Below are 20,076 nucleotides of genomic sequence, written 5' to 3' on the forward strand. Positions count from 1 at the left end.
GAAATGGCGCCGTGTGCTGAGGAGATAGGCCCCGCCCCTTTTCTGGCGGGCTCGTCTCCCGCTATTTAGAGAAATCAGGCAGGGGTTAAATATCTCCATATAGCCTCTAGGGCTATATGTGAGGTATTTTTAGCCTTTATAGGTAATCATTTTGCCTCCCAGGGCGCCCCCCTCCCAGCGCCCTGCACCCTCAGTGACTGCCGTGTGAAGTGTGCTGAGAGGAAAATGGCGCACAGCTGCAGTGCTGTGCGCTACCTTTTGAAGACTGCAGGAGTCTTCAGCCGCCGATTCTGGACCTCTTCTGTCTTCAGCATCTGCAAGGGGGCCGGCGGCGTGGCTCCGGTGACCATCCAGGCTGTACCCGTGATCGTCCCTCTGGAGCTTGATGTCCAGTAGCCAAGAAGCCAATCCATCCTGCACGCAGGTGAGTTGACTCCTTCTCCCCTCAGTCCCTCGCTGCAGTGATCCTGTTGCCAGCAGGAATCAGTGTAAAATAAAAAACCTAGCTAAACTTTTTCTAAGCAGCTCTTTAGGAGAGCCACCTAGATTGCACCCTTCTCGGCCGGGCACAAAAATCTAACTGGAGTCTGGAGGAGGGTCATAGGGGGAGGAGCCAGTGCACACCACCTGATCGGAAAAAGCTTTACTTTTTGTGCCCTGTCTCCTGCGGAGCCGCTATTCCCCATGGTCCTTTCAGGAACCCCAGCATCCACTAGGACGATAGAGAAATAACGAAACTGATGCTATTATTTACGTTTAATTATATTAAGTACATTTTAACTCCAGTCACCTTCTATGTACTCCCTTTTTGCATCCACATGCTGCTGTGGGCTGCACTGGGGAGAGAGGCAAAAGTCAATCCTCTCTCCACTTGCAGGGAAAGCGACGCAAACCAACATTCACCGGATAGGAAACTGGCGTCCCCAATGCAGCACATGTGGCCGCAGTCTTGCCCCTCACCTCCCATTATCGGGGCCCGACAAGGCTGTCTATGACCGTCAATAACTGATGCAAAACTGATTCCCTTGAGTATAGATTTGACTTTAAGGAAATGAAAGAAGTCAGAGTGCTAGGCCTGTCACTTGTGTAGGGTGTTCTAGCACTGCAATCTGTTTCTTGGCCAAAAACTGCTTCAGATAGAGCTGTGTGGGTTGCTGCATTGTCCTGATGGAGGATGAAACCATTTTTCCAGAACTCTGGCCTCTCTCTGATTCTGTCCCACTAAGGTTCTAGAACATTTTTGTAGTAATGTTGATTCACTGTTGCCCCTTCTGGTACCTGGTCTGCAAAAATAACACCTTTGATATTAAAACAATTTAACATGAATTTGGATTTGCTTTGACATGATTTCTTCACTCTTGTTGGTGATGGTGTTTTCCAGTGCATGGATTGGCATTTTGTCTGCAGATCATACTGGCAGATCCACGTTTCATGACAGATAAAATCTTTAAGTAATGCAAATCCGCTTGAATTTGTTCCAAAATGTCAGTACACATTCGCTTTCAATTTTCTTTCTGCTCAGCACTGAGAAGCCTTGGAACCATCTTAGCACAAACTTCTATCATGTTAAGATCTTAATGCAAAACTTGCTTAACAGTTTCTTTTGTCGATGTGACCATTTCTGCTCTCATTCGCATGCTGGGAAAACGGTCAATTTTCTTAGAACGTTGTGTGACAGCAAACATCTGTGTGAGAGGGGTGAAACTTGCAAAACCATTTTGGGACAGGCCAAGGTCAATGTTCCCCCACTCCCTTTTAACTCACACAGAATGGTTTATTTTTTTGCAAGTACAGTCTTGTTATTTAATAGCCACTTGTAATTTTTCATTCTCCCCAGGTTTACATGTGCATAAGTTTCCTCTTTATCGCTGAAATATACTGCAAAGTTAATTTGCTTGTGACAAAATTACTCAACATTCTTTGGAAATCCACATAATGTACATACAAACAAAAAATAAAATTGTGACAAAGTCTATCATTATATTGGAAAATTGTAAGACCTGTCCTACAATGACAACCTCAAAATAAGTTCTTATAGGGTAGAGTAAAGATGCATTTAGTAGCTAGTGTTTAATAAACATTTAGTAAGAGAAAAGCTACAATCTACAAAAAAAAACATTTTACTTTCACAGCAATTCTTCACTCATTAAAAAGTATCTGGAAAGGCCAGGTTATTTAAAATAAAAGAACACAACATGCTTCCAACAAACAGTTATATTTGCAACCACTGTATGAACCCAAGAAAAGTTGGATTTGTTTTGTATCTCAGGACAGATAGGGATGTATTTTGGTAGTAAATAGAAATAATTTGATGCCATTATCCAGGAACTCAGTTACTTTTACACAATTAAAAAATAATCCACAAAGTTAATCACAAATATACTGCCTAGCTCGATTATAGAGATACTAATAATGTGTACTATAAGCAAAGCGTTATGCAGTAATTAAAGTTACAATTTATTTTTCACTTTTAAAAATAATTTAGAGTTTTACATGCTAGTCAGGGAACATTATTTTATATAAGCTAATAACATTTTTCATTTACAGTAATGAGAAGACCTTTCCAATTTAAGGATGATGTGGCTAAGCAGAAATTTATTGTTACTTGTAACTTAAATGCTATCTGTGTACCTGAAGTACAGATGTGTCTTCATACATCTTGCCTCAATACGCCATGCAGTGGGAGATGCCTGGCGTGAGTGAGCTGACAGGTCCTGTGCAACTTAGTTAGCGACAGGCGTCCTTTTTGCCAAAAATGTGTCTTATTCCTATCGCTATGTAAATAAGATGCACAAGACGACTCTGCTGATTAAAACGATATGCAGCATGCCTATATTCTGTGTGCGACTGCATAAATATTTGCACACAACATGCTACAATACAGTGTTTTCTAGGAAAACAGTGTAGCATAACATTTCATATGCAGATACAGCCGCAGTCACACACAGAATACAGGTATACCGCATATCATTTTAAACAGCAAAAGCTACTTGTGTGTCCTATTTGCATTGTTTTGAGAATAAGACTCATTTCAATGGACAAAGTCACACAAAAAGACAATCGGCGCTACCAAGTTACACCACAGTATGGCGTGACTAGAAGGACTGTTGAACAGGCAGCTAGGCTAGATGTGAGTGGATACATCAGTAGTATGCCACTAACAATCATTACAATACTAAAAGTTTGTTGTGGCACATACATTCAGAAAAGGGAAAACAAAGTTTGAGGAGGTTTACATTAAACACATATGAAACAATAAAAGCCATACAAAAAAAAACACAAGCATACACTCACTGAATAATCCCACCCCATAAATCGCTCACGAGAAAAAAAAAAAATATGGGTCTCCAAATAAAGCAAAAATAATAAGTATGACAGTGAGGTAAAATGAGAATGCAGATTATAAAAGCCCTTAATTAAAAAATAAAAATGTACATTATGGAATAAAGACATTTAGCAGTAATAAAAGAAAAAAAAAATAGAAGAGAAAAAAGGGAGAGAATATATATTTTGAAAACTAGAAATTTCCCCCCTGTGGTCATAGAGAATCTGCATCTTAAAATTTGATGTTTTAAACTGGATACACAATAGCAGATTTTTTTATTTTATTTTTTAAAGATGTGGCCCATTCCAACAGATTGGAACTATAAAATTAATCACATCATGCAGTGTATACGCACTATCGCGCAGCCTGTGAGTCGTTCATCGCGACCTCAGGTTGGTCGTACATGCAGCTCAATCTGGTGATGTCATCAATGACAGCATACAGCTGGATGTGGCCATGGACGATATCTTTTGCAAGATTGCATAGTGTATACGCACTATATTGTTTGTCCAGGAGTTCAAGGGAAAATCGATGAGACATTGCATTGTTTCTGGTCGTCTAATACACAGGTTCTCAAACTCGGTCCTCAGGACCCCACACGGTGCATGTTTTGCAGGTTTCCTCACAGAATCACAAGTGACATAATTAACTCTACCTGTGGACTGTTTAAAATGTGTCAGTGAGTAATTAATACACCTGTGCACCTGCTGGGTTACCTGCAAAACATGCACTGTGTGGGGTCCTGAGGACCGAGTTTGAGAACCACTGGTCTAATACATAGATTCTCAAACTCGGTCCTCAGGACCCCACACAGTGCATGTTTTGCAGGTCTCCTCACAGAATTGCAATTTAAATAATTAACTCCACCTGCGGACCTTTTAAAATGTGTCTTTGAGTAATTAATACAACTGTGCACCTGCTGGGTTACCTGCAAAACATGCACTGTGTGGGGTCCTGAGGACCGAGTTTGAGAACCTGTGGTCTAATATGTATCCAGTTTAAGATTTTCTGCAGATCTCTCAGAAAACAGAGGCTAAGCTACTGTACTATGGTAATCAGAATCCTGGTGTTTGCAGCACAGAAGAAGCCCCATTTCCAAGTATTACAAGGTAGTGGTTACTTCTCCAGGCAGAAAGGAATACCGTGTGGGTGGTGAGAAGAGAAAGACTTGCGTAGAAAGAAAAGTGTTCTAGATAGAGGCCAACTGAAAGAATGGTCACCTTTTTAAGAGTACAGAAATCACAAACCATAAAGGAAAGTCAGCATGTGTAAACAGTGTTAAAGGAGAAAGTACGGTAAAGCCAATGTGCAGAAAGCAACAGATATTGGGATAATTACACTACAGATACGTTAACTGGGATACAAAACGGAAAACTAAACTCGCATGCGTGACAATGTTAGTGCCAATAAACAGAAAAAATAAAAATGCTAAAAAGCAGGATATTACAAGCAATTGTTTTGAACACCATAAATAAATGTGTTAGGGAAAGATTGGTTGGGTAAATGGTTAAGTGAGCACAAGGAGATTTACAGGTATCAGGAAGCGGGAATGAGCCAGTGTTTAATGGGCTATAGTGGCATATAATGTAAGATTGAAATAATAATTCTGGAAAAATGGGTAAATTAAAACATTGTTAGATCAGAAAAGAACAAAAGAGAAAAGTAGTAAGAGAAAACTGAGTAAAAAAGTGGATGGCAGAACACACAGTTCTAGTGTAATGCGAGACTACAGTAATGTAGAAAAATTAGATGGGTGAAATATGCACAACTGTTGGCCAGTAGTACAAGGCTCAGAGGGATACTGCCATCTGTCGATCTGTCTGAGTTACAGCTGTGGAAGTGTGGTAGTGCTGAGATGTCAAATGAAGAGAGTAAATAGTGAAATGTTAGGAAGCCAGCATGAACTTCAATGGTTTCGATGATGAAAGATAGCAGTCTAGAGTATATGACAGATATTCACATGTTACATAGAGACAATATGTTAATGTGAGATATGTTGTTGTGAACATATTGTAAACTAAAAGGGGTTAAAGGCACTTACTTGGAAACCGGTGTGCATGTATATCATGTGACATAAGAGAATAGGTGAGGAACAGAGTATAGAAATGTAAGAGAGTGGAGTAAAGTATGGATAGAGAGTCAATGCATATATTTGGATGATACGCAAGATTGTAACAGACAAACCAGATCAGCAGCCAAGCAATTGCAAAGTAAATATGACAATGTAAGATGACTAGGACCATATGAAAAACTGCAAGAAAAAGGAAAGAGGCAGAAGAAAGTAGAAGGGAATAAGGAAAGAATTGGGGGTGCAGCTGCCAGCATTTGGCAATCTTTCAGTTACAGGTAAAGACATGCACCTCGATTTTTCGCCCCTCAATCACCGTGCTGTGCAATTTCTCCCGGGCCCGGTCAGCATCCGCGCTAGTTTCAAAAGTTACAAAACCAAAACCCTGCGTGCAAAGGGGAGACATACATGCAAATCATTAGAGAAGGGAAGGGGGAAGAATAGAGAGAAGGGACAGCACAGGTGAAGAGGAGTAGTGGGGTACAAGAAAACATCAGCCGCCAGGGAGCCAGAATCGAAACTTAAGAAAAAAAAAAAAACAACATGAACAAATTAAACAGAACGTCAATTATTATTATATTTTTTTCTAACTTTGCAACAGTGAAAGATCAGAAAACACAGAGCACTAATTTGTCATATTGATGCTGTTCATACACATGCAATGTGAAGGGTAGTGACAGTGAATAAACCTCCCAGGAAAAAGCAGAAAGCAGAAAAATAAAAAACCTCTAAAAAGAATAAAGACAATTGAATAAACCAATGTAATTATGATGCCACAGAGCTGAATGCGGGAGTAGTGAAGCCAATATTTAAGCTTCTGTCATAAAAGGATGTGCAATGGGTTCAGGTATTCCAGCAGGACATCATAAAACGGTCTTCGAATTATTATTATTATTATTATCCTTTATTTATATGGCGCCACAAGGGTTCCGCAGCGCCCAATTACAGAGTATGAATGACAACTAGTGAATACCACAAGTGGTAGTTTTGTTCAGCATCACACTGTCCAGTACTGAGGATGGTATTAGCAGGTCTATCCTTCGTATCCCTCCCTAGCATGCTGTACAATATGCATGAGCTGAAAAGTAATATGGTCTCACTTGTTACCAGTATCAATTGAACTAATTATTAGAACGCCATCATTCTGCACCTTTGAGTAATTATTTTATTCTTGTGTGCATAAGAGGACTGATCGTTGCAGACAAGTAATAAAGACACCAGTTCAAACAATACTTTCATTGCTCAGGCAGCCTCTTATCTGATGTGCTGTAATGATATGACTAGACTGTTATGATAAATAAGTATAAAAAAATCTCTTATTGTGAAAAGTAAAAATAAATAAAATTTTACAGGGCAAAAATATATACGTTACGGTAAGAACTTACCGTTGATAACAGTATGTCTCCTAAAGTCCACAGGATCTATAAGATAACAATGGGATATGATGCGCGACAGCGGATTTGCACCAATCGGTCAAAGCTTTTCCGGCCTCCCAGCATGCATCGGGCCCGTCCATATATCCCCCCGCCTACTGGCTCAGGCAAATCAGTTGTATTCCAATGCTCAAGGCAGGAGCATCATAGAGAGCCCTAACCAGGCGATAAAAACACACATGCACACCCTTCCGTACAAGAAGGAAAAGGTTAGTGAGAAAAAGGATCCTCAAATCAGGTGCGTCAGGGTGGGATCCCCGTGGATCCTTTGGACTTAGGAGAAATACCGTTATCAACGGTAAGTTCTTACCATAACATATATTTCTCCGGCAGGGTCCACAGGTTATCCACAGGATAACAATGGGATTTCCCAAAGCAATTTAGTGGTGGGGACGCTCCTGATTGGACAGGAGAATCCTTCGCCCAAATTCAGCGTCATGAGAGGCAAAGGTATTCAAGGCATAATATCTAATTAATGTGTCAATGGAAGACCATGTGGCCGCCTTACATATCTGTTCTGCTGCCCATGATGGACCTACCTTACAGTAGAGTGAGCAGAGACATTAGACGGAAAAGGGAGATCAGCCTGAGAATATGCTTCTGAAATAGTCATCCGAAGCCATCTTGCCAGCATCTGCTTATCAGACGGCCATCCTCTCTTGTGAAATCCGAAGAGAATGAAGAGAGAATCTGTCTTTCTGATGGCACTGGTACGATCCACGTAGATCCTTAAAGCACGGACCACGTCCAGCGAAGAGTCTCCCGCAGAAAGGCCCGGTACTTGGAAAGCCGGAACTACAATTTCTTCATTAAGATGGAATTTAGACACCACCTTCGGAAGATACCCAGATCTAGCTTTATCTGGATAAAAAAAAAAAAAATCAGAAATGGGGAATGACATGATAATGCCCCTATATCTGATACTCTTCTAGCTGACGCCATAGCCAGTAAAAAGAGAACTTTAGTTGTAAACCATTTAAGATCCACTTTATTAAATGATTCAAATGGGGCAACTTTAAGGGCTTGCAGGACTAGACTTTAGTCCCAAGGCACTGTAGGAGGAACAAAAGGAGGTTGAATGTGCAGCATTCCTTGGAAAAAAGTATGCACATCCTGTAAAAGGAGATTTATGGCAAGACTTACCATTGTTAAATCTCTTTCTGCAAAGTACACTGGATTCCACAGGGAATAACATCAGGGGTGTAGAGTCGGATCTTGAACGGAGGCACCAACAGGCTAAAGCTTTGACTGTTCCCAGGATGCACTACACCGCCTCCTCTATATCCCCGCCTCCAGGCACTGGAGATCAGTGTTGTTAACCAGTCCAATGCAGTAGCAGGGAAAAAAAAAAGAGACAACAGTAGTTAGCCACATAAAACCACATTCTCACGACAGGAAGAGGTACCAGTGGCTAATGCCATACAAACCCAAATAAGCTAAGTGCGTCAGGGTGGGCACCCTGTGGAATCCAGTGTACCTCGCAGAAAAAGATTTAACAATGGTATGTTCTTACCATAAATCTCCTTTTCTGCAGCGGGGGACACTTATTCCACAGGGAATAACATCAAGGACGTCCTAAAGCAGTTCCTCATGGGAGGGGAGGGGACGCACTGTAGCGGGCACAAGAACCCGGCATCCAAAGGAAGAATCCTGGGAAGCGGAAGTATCAAAGGCATCATCAGGTTCGATGAACATGTTCACGGAGGACCACGTAGCCACCTTGCACAATTGTTCAAGGGTCGCACCACGGTGGGCCGCCCAAGAAGGTCCAACAGACTGAAAAGAATGGGCTTTGATGGTAGCAGGAGCTGGAAGACCAGCCTGTACATAAAGCTTGTGAAATCACCATTCTAAACCACCTGGCCAGGGTCTGCTTATTCGCAGGCCAGCCACGTTTGTGAAAACCAAAAAGGACAAAGAATCAGACATCCTGATATGGAGAGCCCGCACCACATCCAAAGACCGTTCTTTGGAGGACAAAATCAGGAGAGATAAAGGACGGAACCACAAACTCCTGGTTAAGGTGGAAAGACACCACCACCTTAGGTAGATAACCAGGGCGTGTCCGAAGAACCACCCGGTAGCGGTGAAAAATCAGAAAGGGTGACCGAAAGGAGAACGCACCCAAGTCTGAAACCCGTCTAGCAGAGGCAATAGCCAGCAGAAACAAGACCTTAAGAGTAAGCCACTTAACGTCCACAGATTCAAGAGGTTCAAACGGAGACTCTTGCAAGGCCTCCAGAACCAGCAACAAATCCCAAGGAGCAACAGGCGGGACATAGGGAGGTTGAATCCGTAACACACCCTGAATGAATGTATGATCATCAGGCAGAGTCGCAATTTTTCTCTGAAACCATACCGACAAGGCAGAAATATGAACCTTGATGGAAGCCAGACGAAGTCCTAAGTCCAGGACTAGTTGTAGGAAGGCCAAAAGTTTGGCCGTACTAAACTTTTAAGCGCCATGATTGTTAGATGCGCACCAAGCACAGTAAGAATTCCAGACCCAGCTTACGGGCCTTCAACACGGTTTGAATGACCGCCTCAGAAAATCCTTTGGCCCTCAGAATGGAAGCTTCAAGAGCCACGCCTTCAAAGCCAGTCGGGCCAAATCCTGGTACACATAAGGACCCTGAACGAGGAGGTCTGGGCGTTACGGAAGCAGAAGAGGACGCTCTAACGAGAGACCCTGTAGTTCTGAGAACCAATGACGTCTGGGCCACGCTGGAGCTACCAGAAGTAGAATTCCTCCTTCTTGCTTGAACTTCCTTATCACCCTGTGCAGAAGTGACACCGGAGGGAACACGTATGGCAGCCAAAAGTTCTATGGAATTGCAAGTGCGTCCACGAACACAGCTTGAGGATCCCTTGTCCTTGCTCCGAAGACCGGAACCTTGTGATTGTGTTGAGATGCCATCAGGTCTACGTCTGGTAGGCCCCACTTGTCCAGTAGGAGTTGAAATACTTCTGGATGGATGCTCCACTCTCCGGCGTGTACGTCCTGACAACTGAGGAAGTCCGCTTCCCAGTTGAGAACCCCCAGAATGAATTCTGCGATATGGCTGGCAGATGGCGTTCCGCCAACTGAAGAATCCTTGACACTTCCATCATTGCCATACGGCTTCGATTTGCGCCTAGATGATTTATGTACGCCACCGTGGTGGCGTTGTCAGACTGTACTTGAACAGGCCTGTTCTATATGAGTTGCTGGGTCAGGGTCAGAGCATTGAACACTGCCCGCAGTTCCAGAATATTCACCGGGAGCAGAGACTCCTCCTTGGTCCACCGACCCTGAAGACAGTGTTGTTCCAACACCACTCCCCAACCTCTCAGACTGGCATCCATCGTCAGAAGGACCCAGTTGGATATCCAGAAGGGACGGCCCCTGCTCAATTGTTGGTCCTCAAGCCACCAGCTCAGTGACAGGCGGACCTCCGAAGACAATGAGATCATGTGAGATCTGATCCAGTGAGGCAGGTCGTCCCACTTGGTCAGAATTAACTTCTGCAGAGGGCAAGAGTGGAATGGAGCATACTCCACTATGTTGAAAGCCGACACCATGACACCCAGCACTTGCATTGTCGAATGTATCGACACTTGCAGACGAGATAGGAAGCATAGAATCCTGTCCTGAAGCTTCAGGACTTTCTCCTGAGACAGTAACAACCGTTGGTTGTGAGTGTCCAATAACGCTCCCAGGTGTAACATGCTCCGAGCAGGAACCATGGAGGATTTCTTCCAGTTGATCAGCCACCCGCGGGGTCATGCACTGGACCGTCAGATCGAGATGACACAGGAGAAGTTTTGGAGAATTTGCCAGGATCAACAAATCGTCCATCATGACCGCCATTACTTTGGTGAAAACTCGGGGAGCCGTTGTCAAACCAAAAGGTAACACCCGAAATTGGTAATGAAGGTTGCCCACCGCAAACCGCAGGTACTGTTGATGAGATACTGCAATAGAAATATGCAGGTAGGCATCCTGTATGTCCAGGGAGACCATATAGTCCCCAGGCTCCATGGCCAGAACAATAGAGCGCAGAGTTTCCATACGAAACTTGGAGACCCGCACAGGCTTGTTCAAGGACTTCAGATTGAGAATAGGCAGCGAGGACCCGTTCGGTTTCGGGACTAGAAACAGCGGTGAATAGTACCCCTTGCCTCTCTAAGCCAAAGGCACCTGTACCACCACTCCTGTAATCAGGAGGGAATGTACCACCGAGTGCAAAGTGTTTGCTTTTGCCGGATCCAGAGACACATCTGTCAGGCAAAATCGATGAGGGGGACGATTCTTGAAGGCTACAGCATAACCTCGAGCGACGACTTTCCTTACCCAGGCATCAGAAGTGGTCTTCAACCATTCCTGGGCAAAACCTAGAAGTCGGCCCCCCACCCTGGGATCCCCCAGAGGGAGATCCGCCCCGTCATGCGGCAGGCTTGTCAGTTTTGGAAGCAGGCTGACGGACAGCCCAGGCCCGCTTTGGTCTGGGCTTGGTAGGTCTGGAAGCATGAGCTTGCTTTGGGTACGCCCGACCTTTTGCTTTACCTGCAGGACGAAAGGGCAGAGGGAAAGTACTTTTAGCCTTCTGCGTGGAAGGAGCCGTACTAGGTAGGCAAGTTGTTTTAGCAGTAGCCAGATCAGCCACAATCTTATTGAGGTCTTCTCCAAAGAGAACGTCTCCCTTGAAAGAAAGCACCTGCAGGGTTTTCTTGGAATCCATATCCACCGACCAGGATTTCAACCAAAGGATACGTCTAGCCAAGACGGACGTAATAGTAGCTTGGCCGTCAGCACCCCGGCATCGAAGGCCGCCTCCTTAAGGTACAGAGAAGCCGTGGTAATATACGAGAGACATTGTCGAGCATGCTCAGATGCGTTGGAAGGCAGCTCCGCCTCTAGCTCCTGATCCCACGCCTCAACAGCTTCAGCAGCCCAAGTTGCTGCAATGGTTGGCCTAAGCATAGCCCCCGGTAGGGTGTAAATCGCTTTCAAACAACCCTCCACACTTCTATCCATCAGTTCCTTCAGAGAGGTGACGGTAGAATCTGGCAGAGCGGAGGAAACTACCATGCGCGCCACATGAGAATCTACAGGGGGAGGAGTTTCCCAATTTTTTACATACTCCGCAGAGAGGGGATAGCAAGCCAACAGTCTCTTATGCAGTGTGAATTCCGTTCCCGGATTATCCCATGAGTCCTGACGTATGTCAGACAGGTGTTGAGAATGTGGTAAAACTTGTTTAACCACCATCTTACGGTTAAATTGGATTTTAAGAGACCGCAGCAGGCTCAGGATCATCAGACACCTGAAGAATGAGACTAATAGCATCAATCAAATCCGGGACATCCACCAATGACTTCCCCTCCCCATCAGAAACATCTGTCAGTGTCTGTGGGATCAGTATATGCGCCATCCTCGTCAGAGGATGTGTCCGGGATAGCAGTGGATTGGGAGAAGGTAATGGCCCGTTTAGAAGACGACTTAGTCTTAGGCTGATCCGCCTATGGTGGGTGCACAGCACGGACCATAAACTGTTGCAGTGGCAAATTATGCTAAATTATCCTCCATTACGTCTGCGGCCTCACTACCACGCAGTGTGGGAGAGGCCCCAACATTGCTGCCACGTGTAGCAGACATAACTATGTGCACAATAATCGGCAACCCGGTACAAGGAGTAGCAGCACTATACCCAGCAAGAACTCTCAGAACAGAAGCCTAACATGGCAGAGACCGGGAGTTCAATAGATATAGAATATATGGTGACTATAACTCACAAGTAAAAATACCCAGTCAGTATATCTTGATACAATCCTATATTAATTATAGAAAAACCTGAAACACTTGGCCCCCTCAGGTATAGCAATATAGGAATAGTACGCTGAGTGAAATACCCTGCAATAAGGCAACCACGCAGCAGCTACATGCACACACACATATAGTCACAAGTGTACCATGCATAAATTATGAACCATAAACTGCACTGGACTAGCAACACAAAGTAATACTCAGTATGGCTATACGTGGTAACTATAGATATATCAAACACACTAAGCACTGGATGTATATCACAGGGTGTTTGTAACACACAACCCTGAATGTATGCATCCTTTCTTAACTAACACAGTCCCAGTGACAGGTAGAATACTCAAGTGTCCTGTAGGAAGCACAGCACTGGCAGCCAGGCGGTTCCACAGAGGAGGATTTGCCCCAGCAATCCCAGGAACAGCAAGGCTCTATCTGTAATGGCTGCTGACCGGGAGTGAGCGAGAAGGAAGCAGCTCCAAGGCGGGAACATTGTAGAAATGACGCCCTGGGGCTGGGGGGTACAACATCCCCCTTGACCTGTGCCCATACTATAACCCTGGTGGCTAGTGGAACATCAGCCCAGTAATCTGTGTCCACGCCAGCGCACGGCCCGCCTCCTACGGAGGCACTAGATCGCGGTAAAGAGCAGCACAGGAGCTCCTTACCTCCCCCTTGTCTGCGGCCCCGTGATCCGGGAGACGGCAGCGTGTGTGTGACTCACATTTAGGAAGAAGCCTGCGTCTCCGCTGCAGTGACCCGGCAACCCGGGCGCGGAAGAATACAGCGCCGCTGGGGGTGATGGAGCTGCACACTGGAAAGTCTGAGACTTTGCCAGCAGCAGCCCTTGAAGTCTTCAAACAGATAACTGTTCAGTCTTAGTAAAATAACTCTGAAAAAGGCTGCTTAAGGCAGCCACCTGTAAAGTGCCTGCATACTGCAAGGCACCAACTTACAAACTAAGCTCCCTGGCATGGAGGCGGGGTTATAGAGGAGGCGACGCTGTGCATCTTGGGAACAGTAAAAAGCTTTGAGCCTGTTGGTGCCTCGGATCAAGATCCTACTCTACACCCCAATGTGAATCCTTTTGGAGCCCAGTGTACCCCGCAGCAGAAAAGCTGCCATTACCACCTTAATCTTGGTAAATACTCTGGGGGCTGTGGCTAACCCAAAAGGTAAGGCCTGGAACTGAAAACGCTGTTCAAGGACAGCAAACCTGAGATAGCACTGATGGAACAGTGCAATAGGAACATGTAGGTAAGCATCCTGTATATCCAGGAATACCATATAATCCCCTGGCTCCATGGCCAAAATGATGGAACGTAACGTCTCCATGTGAAATAGATGTACCCAAATGTATTTGTTCAGCACTGAGATTAAGAATGGGCCGAAATGACCCATTTGGCTTCTGAACTAAAAACAGGTTGGAGTAAAAACCCTATCCTTGTTGTGCAGGAGGAACTGGAATGACTAGTCCTGACTGAAGCAATTTCTGGACTGCTGATAACAAAGCCCTGGCCTTCGTCTCTACTCAAGACGGGTTGGTACAAAAAAAAACCTTAGAGGAGGGTGCTTCTTGAAGGCAAAACACATAACCTAGAGGGGTGGTATTCAGTATGCCGACTGACGGGATCCCGGCGCACAGTATACCGGCGCCGGGATCCCACAGCCGGCATGCCGACACTTATTCTCCCTCGTGGGGGTCCACAACCCCCCTGGAGGGAGAATAAAATAGCCACCGTGCCCGTAGCGTGGCGAGCGCAGCGAGCCCGTAAGGGGCTTATTTGCGATCGCCACACTGTCGGTAAGCCGGCGGTCGGGCTCCCGGCGCCGGTATGCTGGTCGCTGGGAGCCCGACCACCGGCAGATCGTAGTGAACCCACCTAGAGATACCGCTTCCTACACCCAGGCATCTATTGTAGACTGCTGCCAGATCTGTGCAAACTGAAGAAGTCGGCCCCCCAACCTTGAGTCCACCAGGGTGGGGGGCCGCACAATCAGGCTGATTGCTTATCTGTTTTCCCAACTGGTCCTCTGGTAGCCCAATGCTTTTTAGTCTTACCAGACTTGTTGTATTGGGGCTGCTTGCCATCACTTTTTCCTTTAGCTTTTCCTTGAGACCGAAACTTTAGGTTTGAAATTTTATGTGAAAGGAAACTTGACCTTCTTGGAATCTACTGCTGACTCCAGAATATCTGTCACTTCTTTATCAAAAAGAATATCTCCAGAAAAGGGCAAAGATTCCAAAACCTTCTGAGATTCTGAATCAGCTTTCCACGTACGTAGCCAAACTGCTCTATGAGCAGATATTGTTGAAGCTGATGCCCTGAAGGCAATAGTACCCATATCGAATGCTGCTTCTTCCAAGGACATTGCAGCCTGTTTTATATGTGCTATATGGGATTTTTGCTCTCTAGAAGCTATTGAAAAATCCCTCTCCAATGCATCAGCCCAGGCAGCCACTGCCTTTGCCATCCAAGCTGAAGCCATGGCTGGCCTTATGACTGCCCCAGATGGGAAAAAATGGCACCAGCATTGAGGATCAGAATAAACAAAACTGACAAATATAGTAAAGTCAGCAATCCTACTAGCAGTCAGTCACGTTACACATTAGTATAATAAGCAATATGAGCATATTATCAACTACATTTTAAGTATGTAGGAGAACATATTACTGCATCATGTTTAAACGTATCTAACGTATTCAGACACATTGCGAAAGAAACAGTAAATGTATACAAACTCGTATGCAATAGGCACTTATCTAACTATTCGTACTCAAAAGGGTAGGTAGAGACTTACTGCTGTATTACCTGTACTCAGTAGAGTGGGATACAGGGAGACTCACCTCGCTTCCAGGACTGATCAATACGTTAGCGAACGCTGAGTGGATCCAGAAGCTACTAGTGTACACTTCCACTCCATGAACCTATAGTGAACACAGACGCTCAGTGAACATAGTCACACAGCCACCTATGCTGCGACTGGGTCCCCTTTGTGTACAGCGTTTGAGACGGAAGCGGGAAACCGTTCATGGGGGGAGACTCAGAGGAAACTGGTCATGAACCAGGGGGAGGGACGACCAGGAGAAGGTCTGACTCCCCACTGCTGACATCAACCCTAGGGATCGCGCCCTCATACTATTCCTGGAGCCTCTGATCCCTATGGCCTAGCGCTGGTGCACCCGGGGTGGCAGCTGCGTCAGCGACTGTTTGGTAGTCTGCTCCCAAAACAGTGCGGCTGTGTCTGTATTCCCCTACTAAGCGGAACCGATGCCTTACCCTCTTCCCGTGCTCCGGCCACAGCCTGGTAACGTCTGTTGTACCTGCTAGTATATCCGACACAGACACCCGCCGAAACAGCACTGTACTCGTGGGTAAGCGTTGTCGCAACCCGGCGGAGAGTTGTTGGAGCGACTCTTTTTAAGGTAAGTATAAGACGCTGTTTAGAAAGATCGCTCAAGAAAAAAATAGTAAGACTATAAAAATAAAATAAGAAAGCTTAGTGCTGCTAAAAAAAACAGCAGCCCTCTTACCATGATCCGGCTCCTGCCGCACCAAACAAAAAATGTATTTTCCTGAGCCAGGAGGCGGGGATATATGGACGGGCCCGTTGCATACTGGGAGGCCGGAAAAGCTTTGACCGATTGGTGAAAATCCGCTGTCGCTTCATCATATCCCATTGTTATCCTGTGGACCCTGCAGGAGAAAGATACTTGAAGCCAGCATAGCATTCCCGAATACGTATATTGTGTGAAATGAAAAAAGGGGGTTTGATTGTTTTAAACATACTTAGTGCAGTGGGCACTTAGTTAAAAAGTAAGAAACGTGGGTATGAGCCTGTGTATGTGTGTGTATAATTATATATATATATAAATATATATATAGATAGATATATATATATATATATGTAGATAGATAGATATATATAGATATAGATATATATAGATATAGATATATATAGATATAGATATATATAGATATAGATAGATATAGATATAGATATATATATATAGATATAATAAGATTTTACTTACCGATAAATCTATTTCTCGGAGTCCGTAGTGGATGCTGGGGTTCCTGAAAGGACCATGGGGGATAGCGGCTCCGCAGGAGACAGGGCACAAAAAGTAAAGCTTTTCCAGATCAGGTGGTGTGCACTGGCTCCTCCCCCTATGACCCTCCTCCAGACTCCAGTTAGGTACTGTGCCCGGACGAGCGTACACAATAAGGGAGGATTATGAATCCCGGGTAAGACTCATACCAGCCACACCAATCACACCGTACAACTTGTGATCTAAACCCAGTTAACAGTATGATAACAGCGGAGCCTCTGAAAGATGGCTTCCTTCAACAATAACCCGAATTAGTTAACAATAACTATGTACAATTATTGCAGATAATCCGCACTTGGGATGGGCGCCCAGCATCCACTACGGACTCCGAGAAATAGATTTATCGGTAAGTAAAATCTTATTTTCTCTATCGTCCTAGTGGATGCTGGGGTTCCTGAAAGGACCATGGGGATTATACCAAAGCTCCCAAACGGGCGGGAGAGTGCGGATGACTCTGCAGCACCGAATGAGAGAACTCCAGGTCCTCCTTAGCCAGAGTATCAAATTTGTAAAATTTTACAAACGTGTTCTCCCCTGACAACGTAGCTGCTCGGCAAAGTTGTAATGCCGAGACCCCTCGGGCAGCCGCCCAAGATGAACCCACCTTCCTTGTGGAGTGGGCCTTTACAGATTTAGGCTGTGGCAGGCCTGCCACAGAATGTGCAAGTTGGATTGTGCTACAGATCCAACGAGCAATCGTCTGCTTAGACGCAGGAGCACCCATCTTGTTGGGTGCATACAATATAAACAACGAGTCAGATTTTCTGACTCCAGCTGTCCTTGCAATATATATTTTTAATGCTCTGACAACGTCCAGTAACTTGGAGTCCTCCAAGTCACTTGTAGCCGCAGGCACTACAATAGGCTGGTTCAGATGAAATGCTGACACCACCTTAGGGAGAAAATGCGGACGAGTCCGCAGTTCTGCCCTGTCCGAATGGAAAATCAGATATGGGCTTTTGTAAGATAAAGCTGCCAGTTCTGACACTCTCCTGGCCGAAGCCAGGGCTAGAAGCATGGTCACTTTCCATGTGAGATATTTCAAATCCACCTTCTTTAGTGGTTCAAACCAATGAGATTTTAGAAAGTCCAAAACCACATTGAGATCCCACGGTGCCACTGGAGGCACCACAGGAGGCTGTATATGTAGCACTCCCTTAACAAAGGTCTGGACTTCAGGGACTGAAGCCAATTCTTTTTGAAAGAAAATCGACAGGGCCGAAATTTGAACCTTAATAGATCCCAATTTGAGACCCATAGACAATCCTGATTGCAGGAAATGTAGGAATCGACCCAGTTGAAATTCCTCCGTCGGAGCACTCCGATCTTCGCACCACGCAACATATTTTCGCCAAATTCGGTGATAATGTTGCACGGTTACTTCCTTCCTTGCTTTAATCAAAGTAGGAATGACTTCTTCCGGCATGCCTTTTTCCTTTAGGATCCGGCGTTCAACCGCCATGCCGTCAAACGCAGCCGCGGTAAGTCTTGAAACAGACAGGGACCCTGCTGAAGCAAGTCCCTCCTTAGAGGTAGAGGCCACGGATCTTCCGTGATCATCTCTTGAAGTTCCGGGTACCAAGTCCTTCTTGGCCAATCCGGAACCACTAGTATCGTCCTTACGCCTCTTTGCCGTATAATTCTCAATACTTTTGGTATGAGAGGCAGAGGAGGAAACACATACACCGACTGGTACACCCAAGGCGTTACCAGCGCGTCCACAGCTATTGCCTGCGGATCTCTTGACCTGGCGCAATACCTGTCCAGTTTTTTGTTGAGGCGAGACGCCATCATGTCCACCATTGGTCTTTCCCAACGGGTTACCAGCAAGTGGAAGACTTCTGGATGAAGTCCCCACTCTCCCGGGTGAAGATCGTGTCTGCTGAGGAAGTCTGCTTCCCAGTTGTCCACTCCCGGGATGAACACTGCTGACAGTGCTATCACATGATTCTCTGCCCAGCGAAGAATCCTTGCAGCTTCTGCCATTGCACTCCTGCTTCTTGTGCCGCCCTGTCTGTTCACATGGGCGACTGCCGTGATGTTGTCCGACTGGATCAACACCGGTTTTTCCTGAAGCAGAGGTTCTGCCTGGCTTAGAGCATTGTATATTGCTCTTAGTTCCAGAATGTTTATGTGAAGAGACGTTTCCAGGCTCGTCCATACTCCCTGGAAGTTTCTTCCTTGTGTGACTGCTCCCCAGCCTCTCAGGCTGGCGTCCGTGGTCACCAGGATCCAATCCTGTATGCCGAATCTGCGGCCCTCCAATAGATGAGCACTCTGCAACCACCACAGAAGAGACACCCTTGTCCTTGGAGACAGGGTTATCCGCAGGTGCATCTGAAGATGCGACCCTGACCATTTGTCCAACAGATCCCTTTGGAAAATTCTTGCGTGGAATCTGCCGAATGGAATTGCTTCGTAAGAAGCCACCATTTTTCCCAGGACTCTTGTGCATTGATGTACAGACACCTTTCCTGGTTTTAGGAGGTTCCTGACAAGCTCGGATAACTCCTTGGCTTTTTCCTCCGGGAGAAAAACCTTTTTCTGAACCGTGTCCAGAATCATCCCTAGGAACAGCAGACGAGTTGTCGGCATTAACTGGGATTTTGGAATATTCAGAATCCACCCGTGCTGTTTTAGCACTTCTTGCGACAGTGCTAATCCCATCTCTAGCTGTTCTCTGGACCTTGCCCTTATTAGGAGATCGTCCAAGTATGGGATAATTAATATGCCTTTTCTTCGAAGAAGAATCATCATCTCGGCCATTACCTTTGTAAAGACCCGAGGTGCCGTGGACAATCCGAACGGCAGCGTCTGAAACTGATAGTGACAGTTTTGTACAACGAACCTGAGGTACCCCTGGTGTGAGGGGTAAATTGGAACGTGGAGATACGCATCCTTGATGTCCAAGGATACCATAAAGTCCCCCTCTTCCAGGTTCGCTATCACTGCTCTGAGTGACTCCATCTTGAACTTGAACTTCTTTATGTACAGGTTCAAGGACTTCAGATTTAGAATAGGCCTTACCGAGCCATCCGGCTTCGGTACCACAAAAAGAGTGGAATAATACCCCTTCCCTTGTTGTAGAAGAGGTACCTTGACTATCACCTGCTGAGAGTACAGCTTGTGAATGGCTTCCAAAACCGTCTCCCTTTCGGAGGGGGACGTTGGTAAAGCAGACTTCAGGAAACGGCGAGGTGGATCTGTCTCTAATTCCAACCTGTACCCCTGAGATATTATCTGCAGGATCCAGGGATCTACCTGCGAGTGAGCCCACTGCGCGCTGTAATTTTTGAGACGACCACCCACCGTCCCCGAGTCCGCTTGAGAAGC

General features: G+C 45.6%; 1 protein-coding gene across 11 annotated transcripts in view; it reads right to left on the reverse strand.

Moving 5' to 3' along the window:
* Positions 1 to 20,076, reverse strand: part of RBFOX2 (RNA binding fox-1 homolog 2) — a 1,097,056-nt gene that overhangs the window by 241,127 nt on the left and 835,853 nt on the right. For 8 of the 11 annotated variants that reach the window (XM_063940332.1, XM_063940334.1, XM_063940327.1 and 5 more), the window contains one exon: positions 5,686 to 5,778. The exons of 2 other annotated variants lie outside the window; for them this stretch is intronic. In XM_063940332.1, the coding sequence (XP_063796402.1) occupies positions 5,686 to 5,778 (93 nt within the window). The remainder of the gene's footprint in view (positions 1 to 5,685; positions 5,779 to 20,076) is intronic. One more of the 11 variants, XM_063940331.1, reaches the window with a different exon arrangement.

Source organism: Pseudophryne corroboree, chromosome 9 (genome assembly GCF_028390025.1).
Source record: "Pseudophryne corroboree isolate aPseCor3 chromosome 9, aPseCor3.hap2, whole genome shotgun sequence".
Classification (NCBI taxonomy): domain Eukaryota; kingdom Metazoa; phylum Chordata; class Amphibia; order Anura; family Myobatrachidae; genus Pseudophryne; species Pseudophryne corroboree.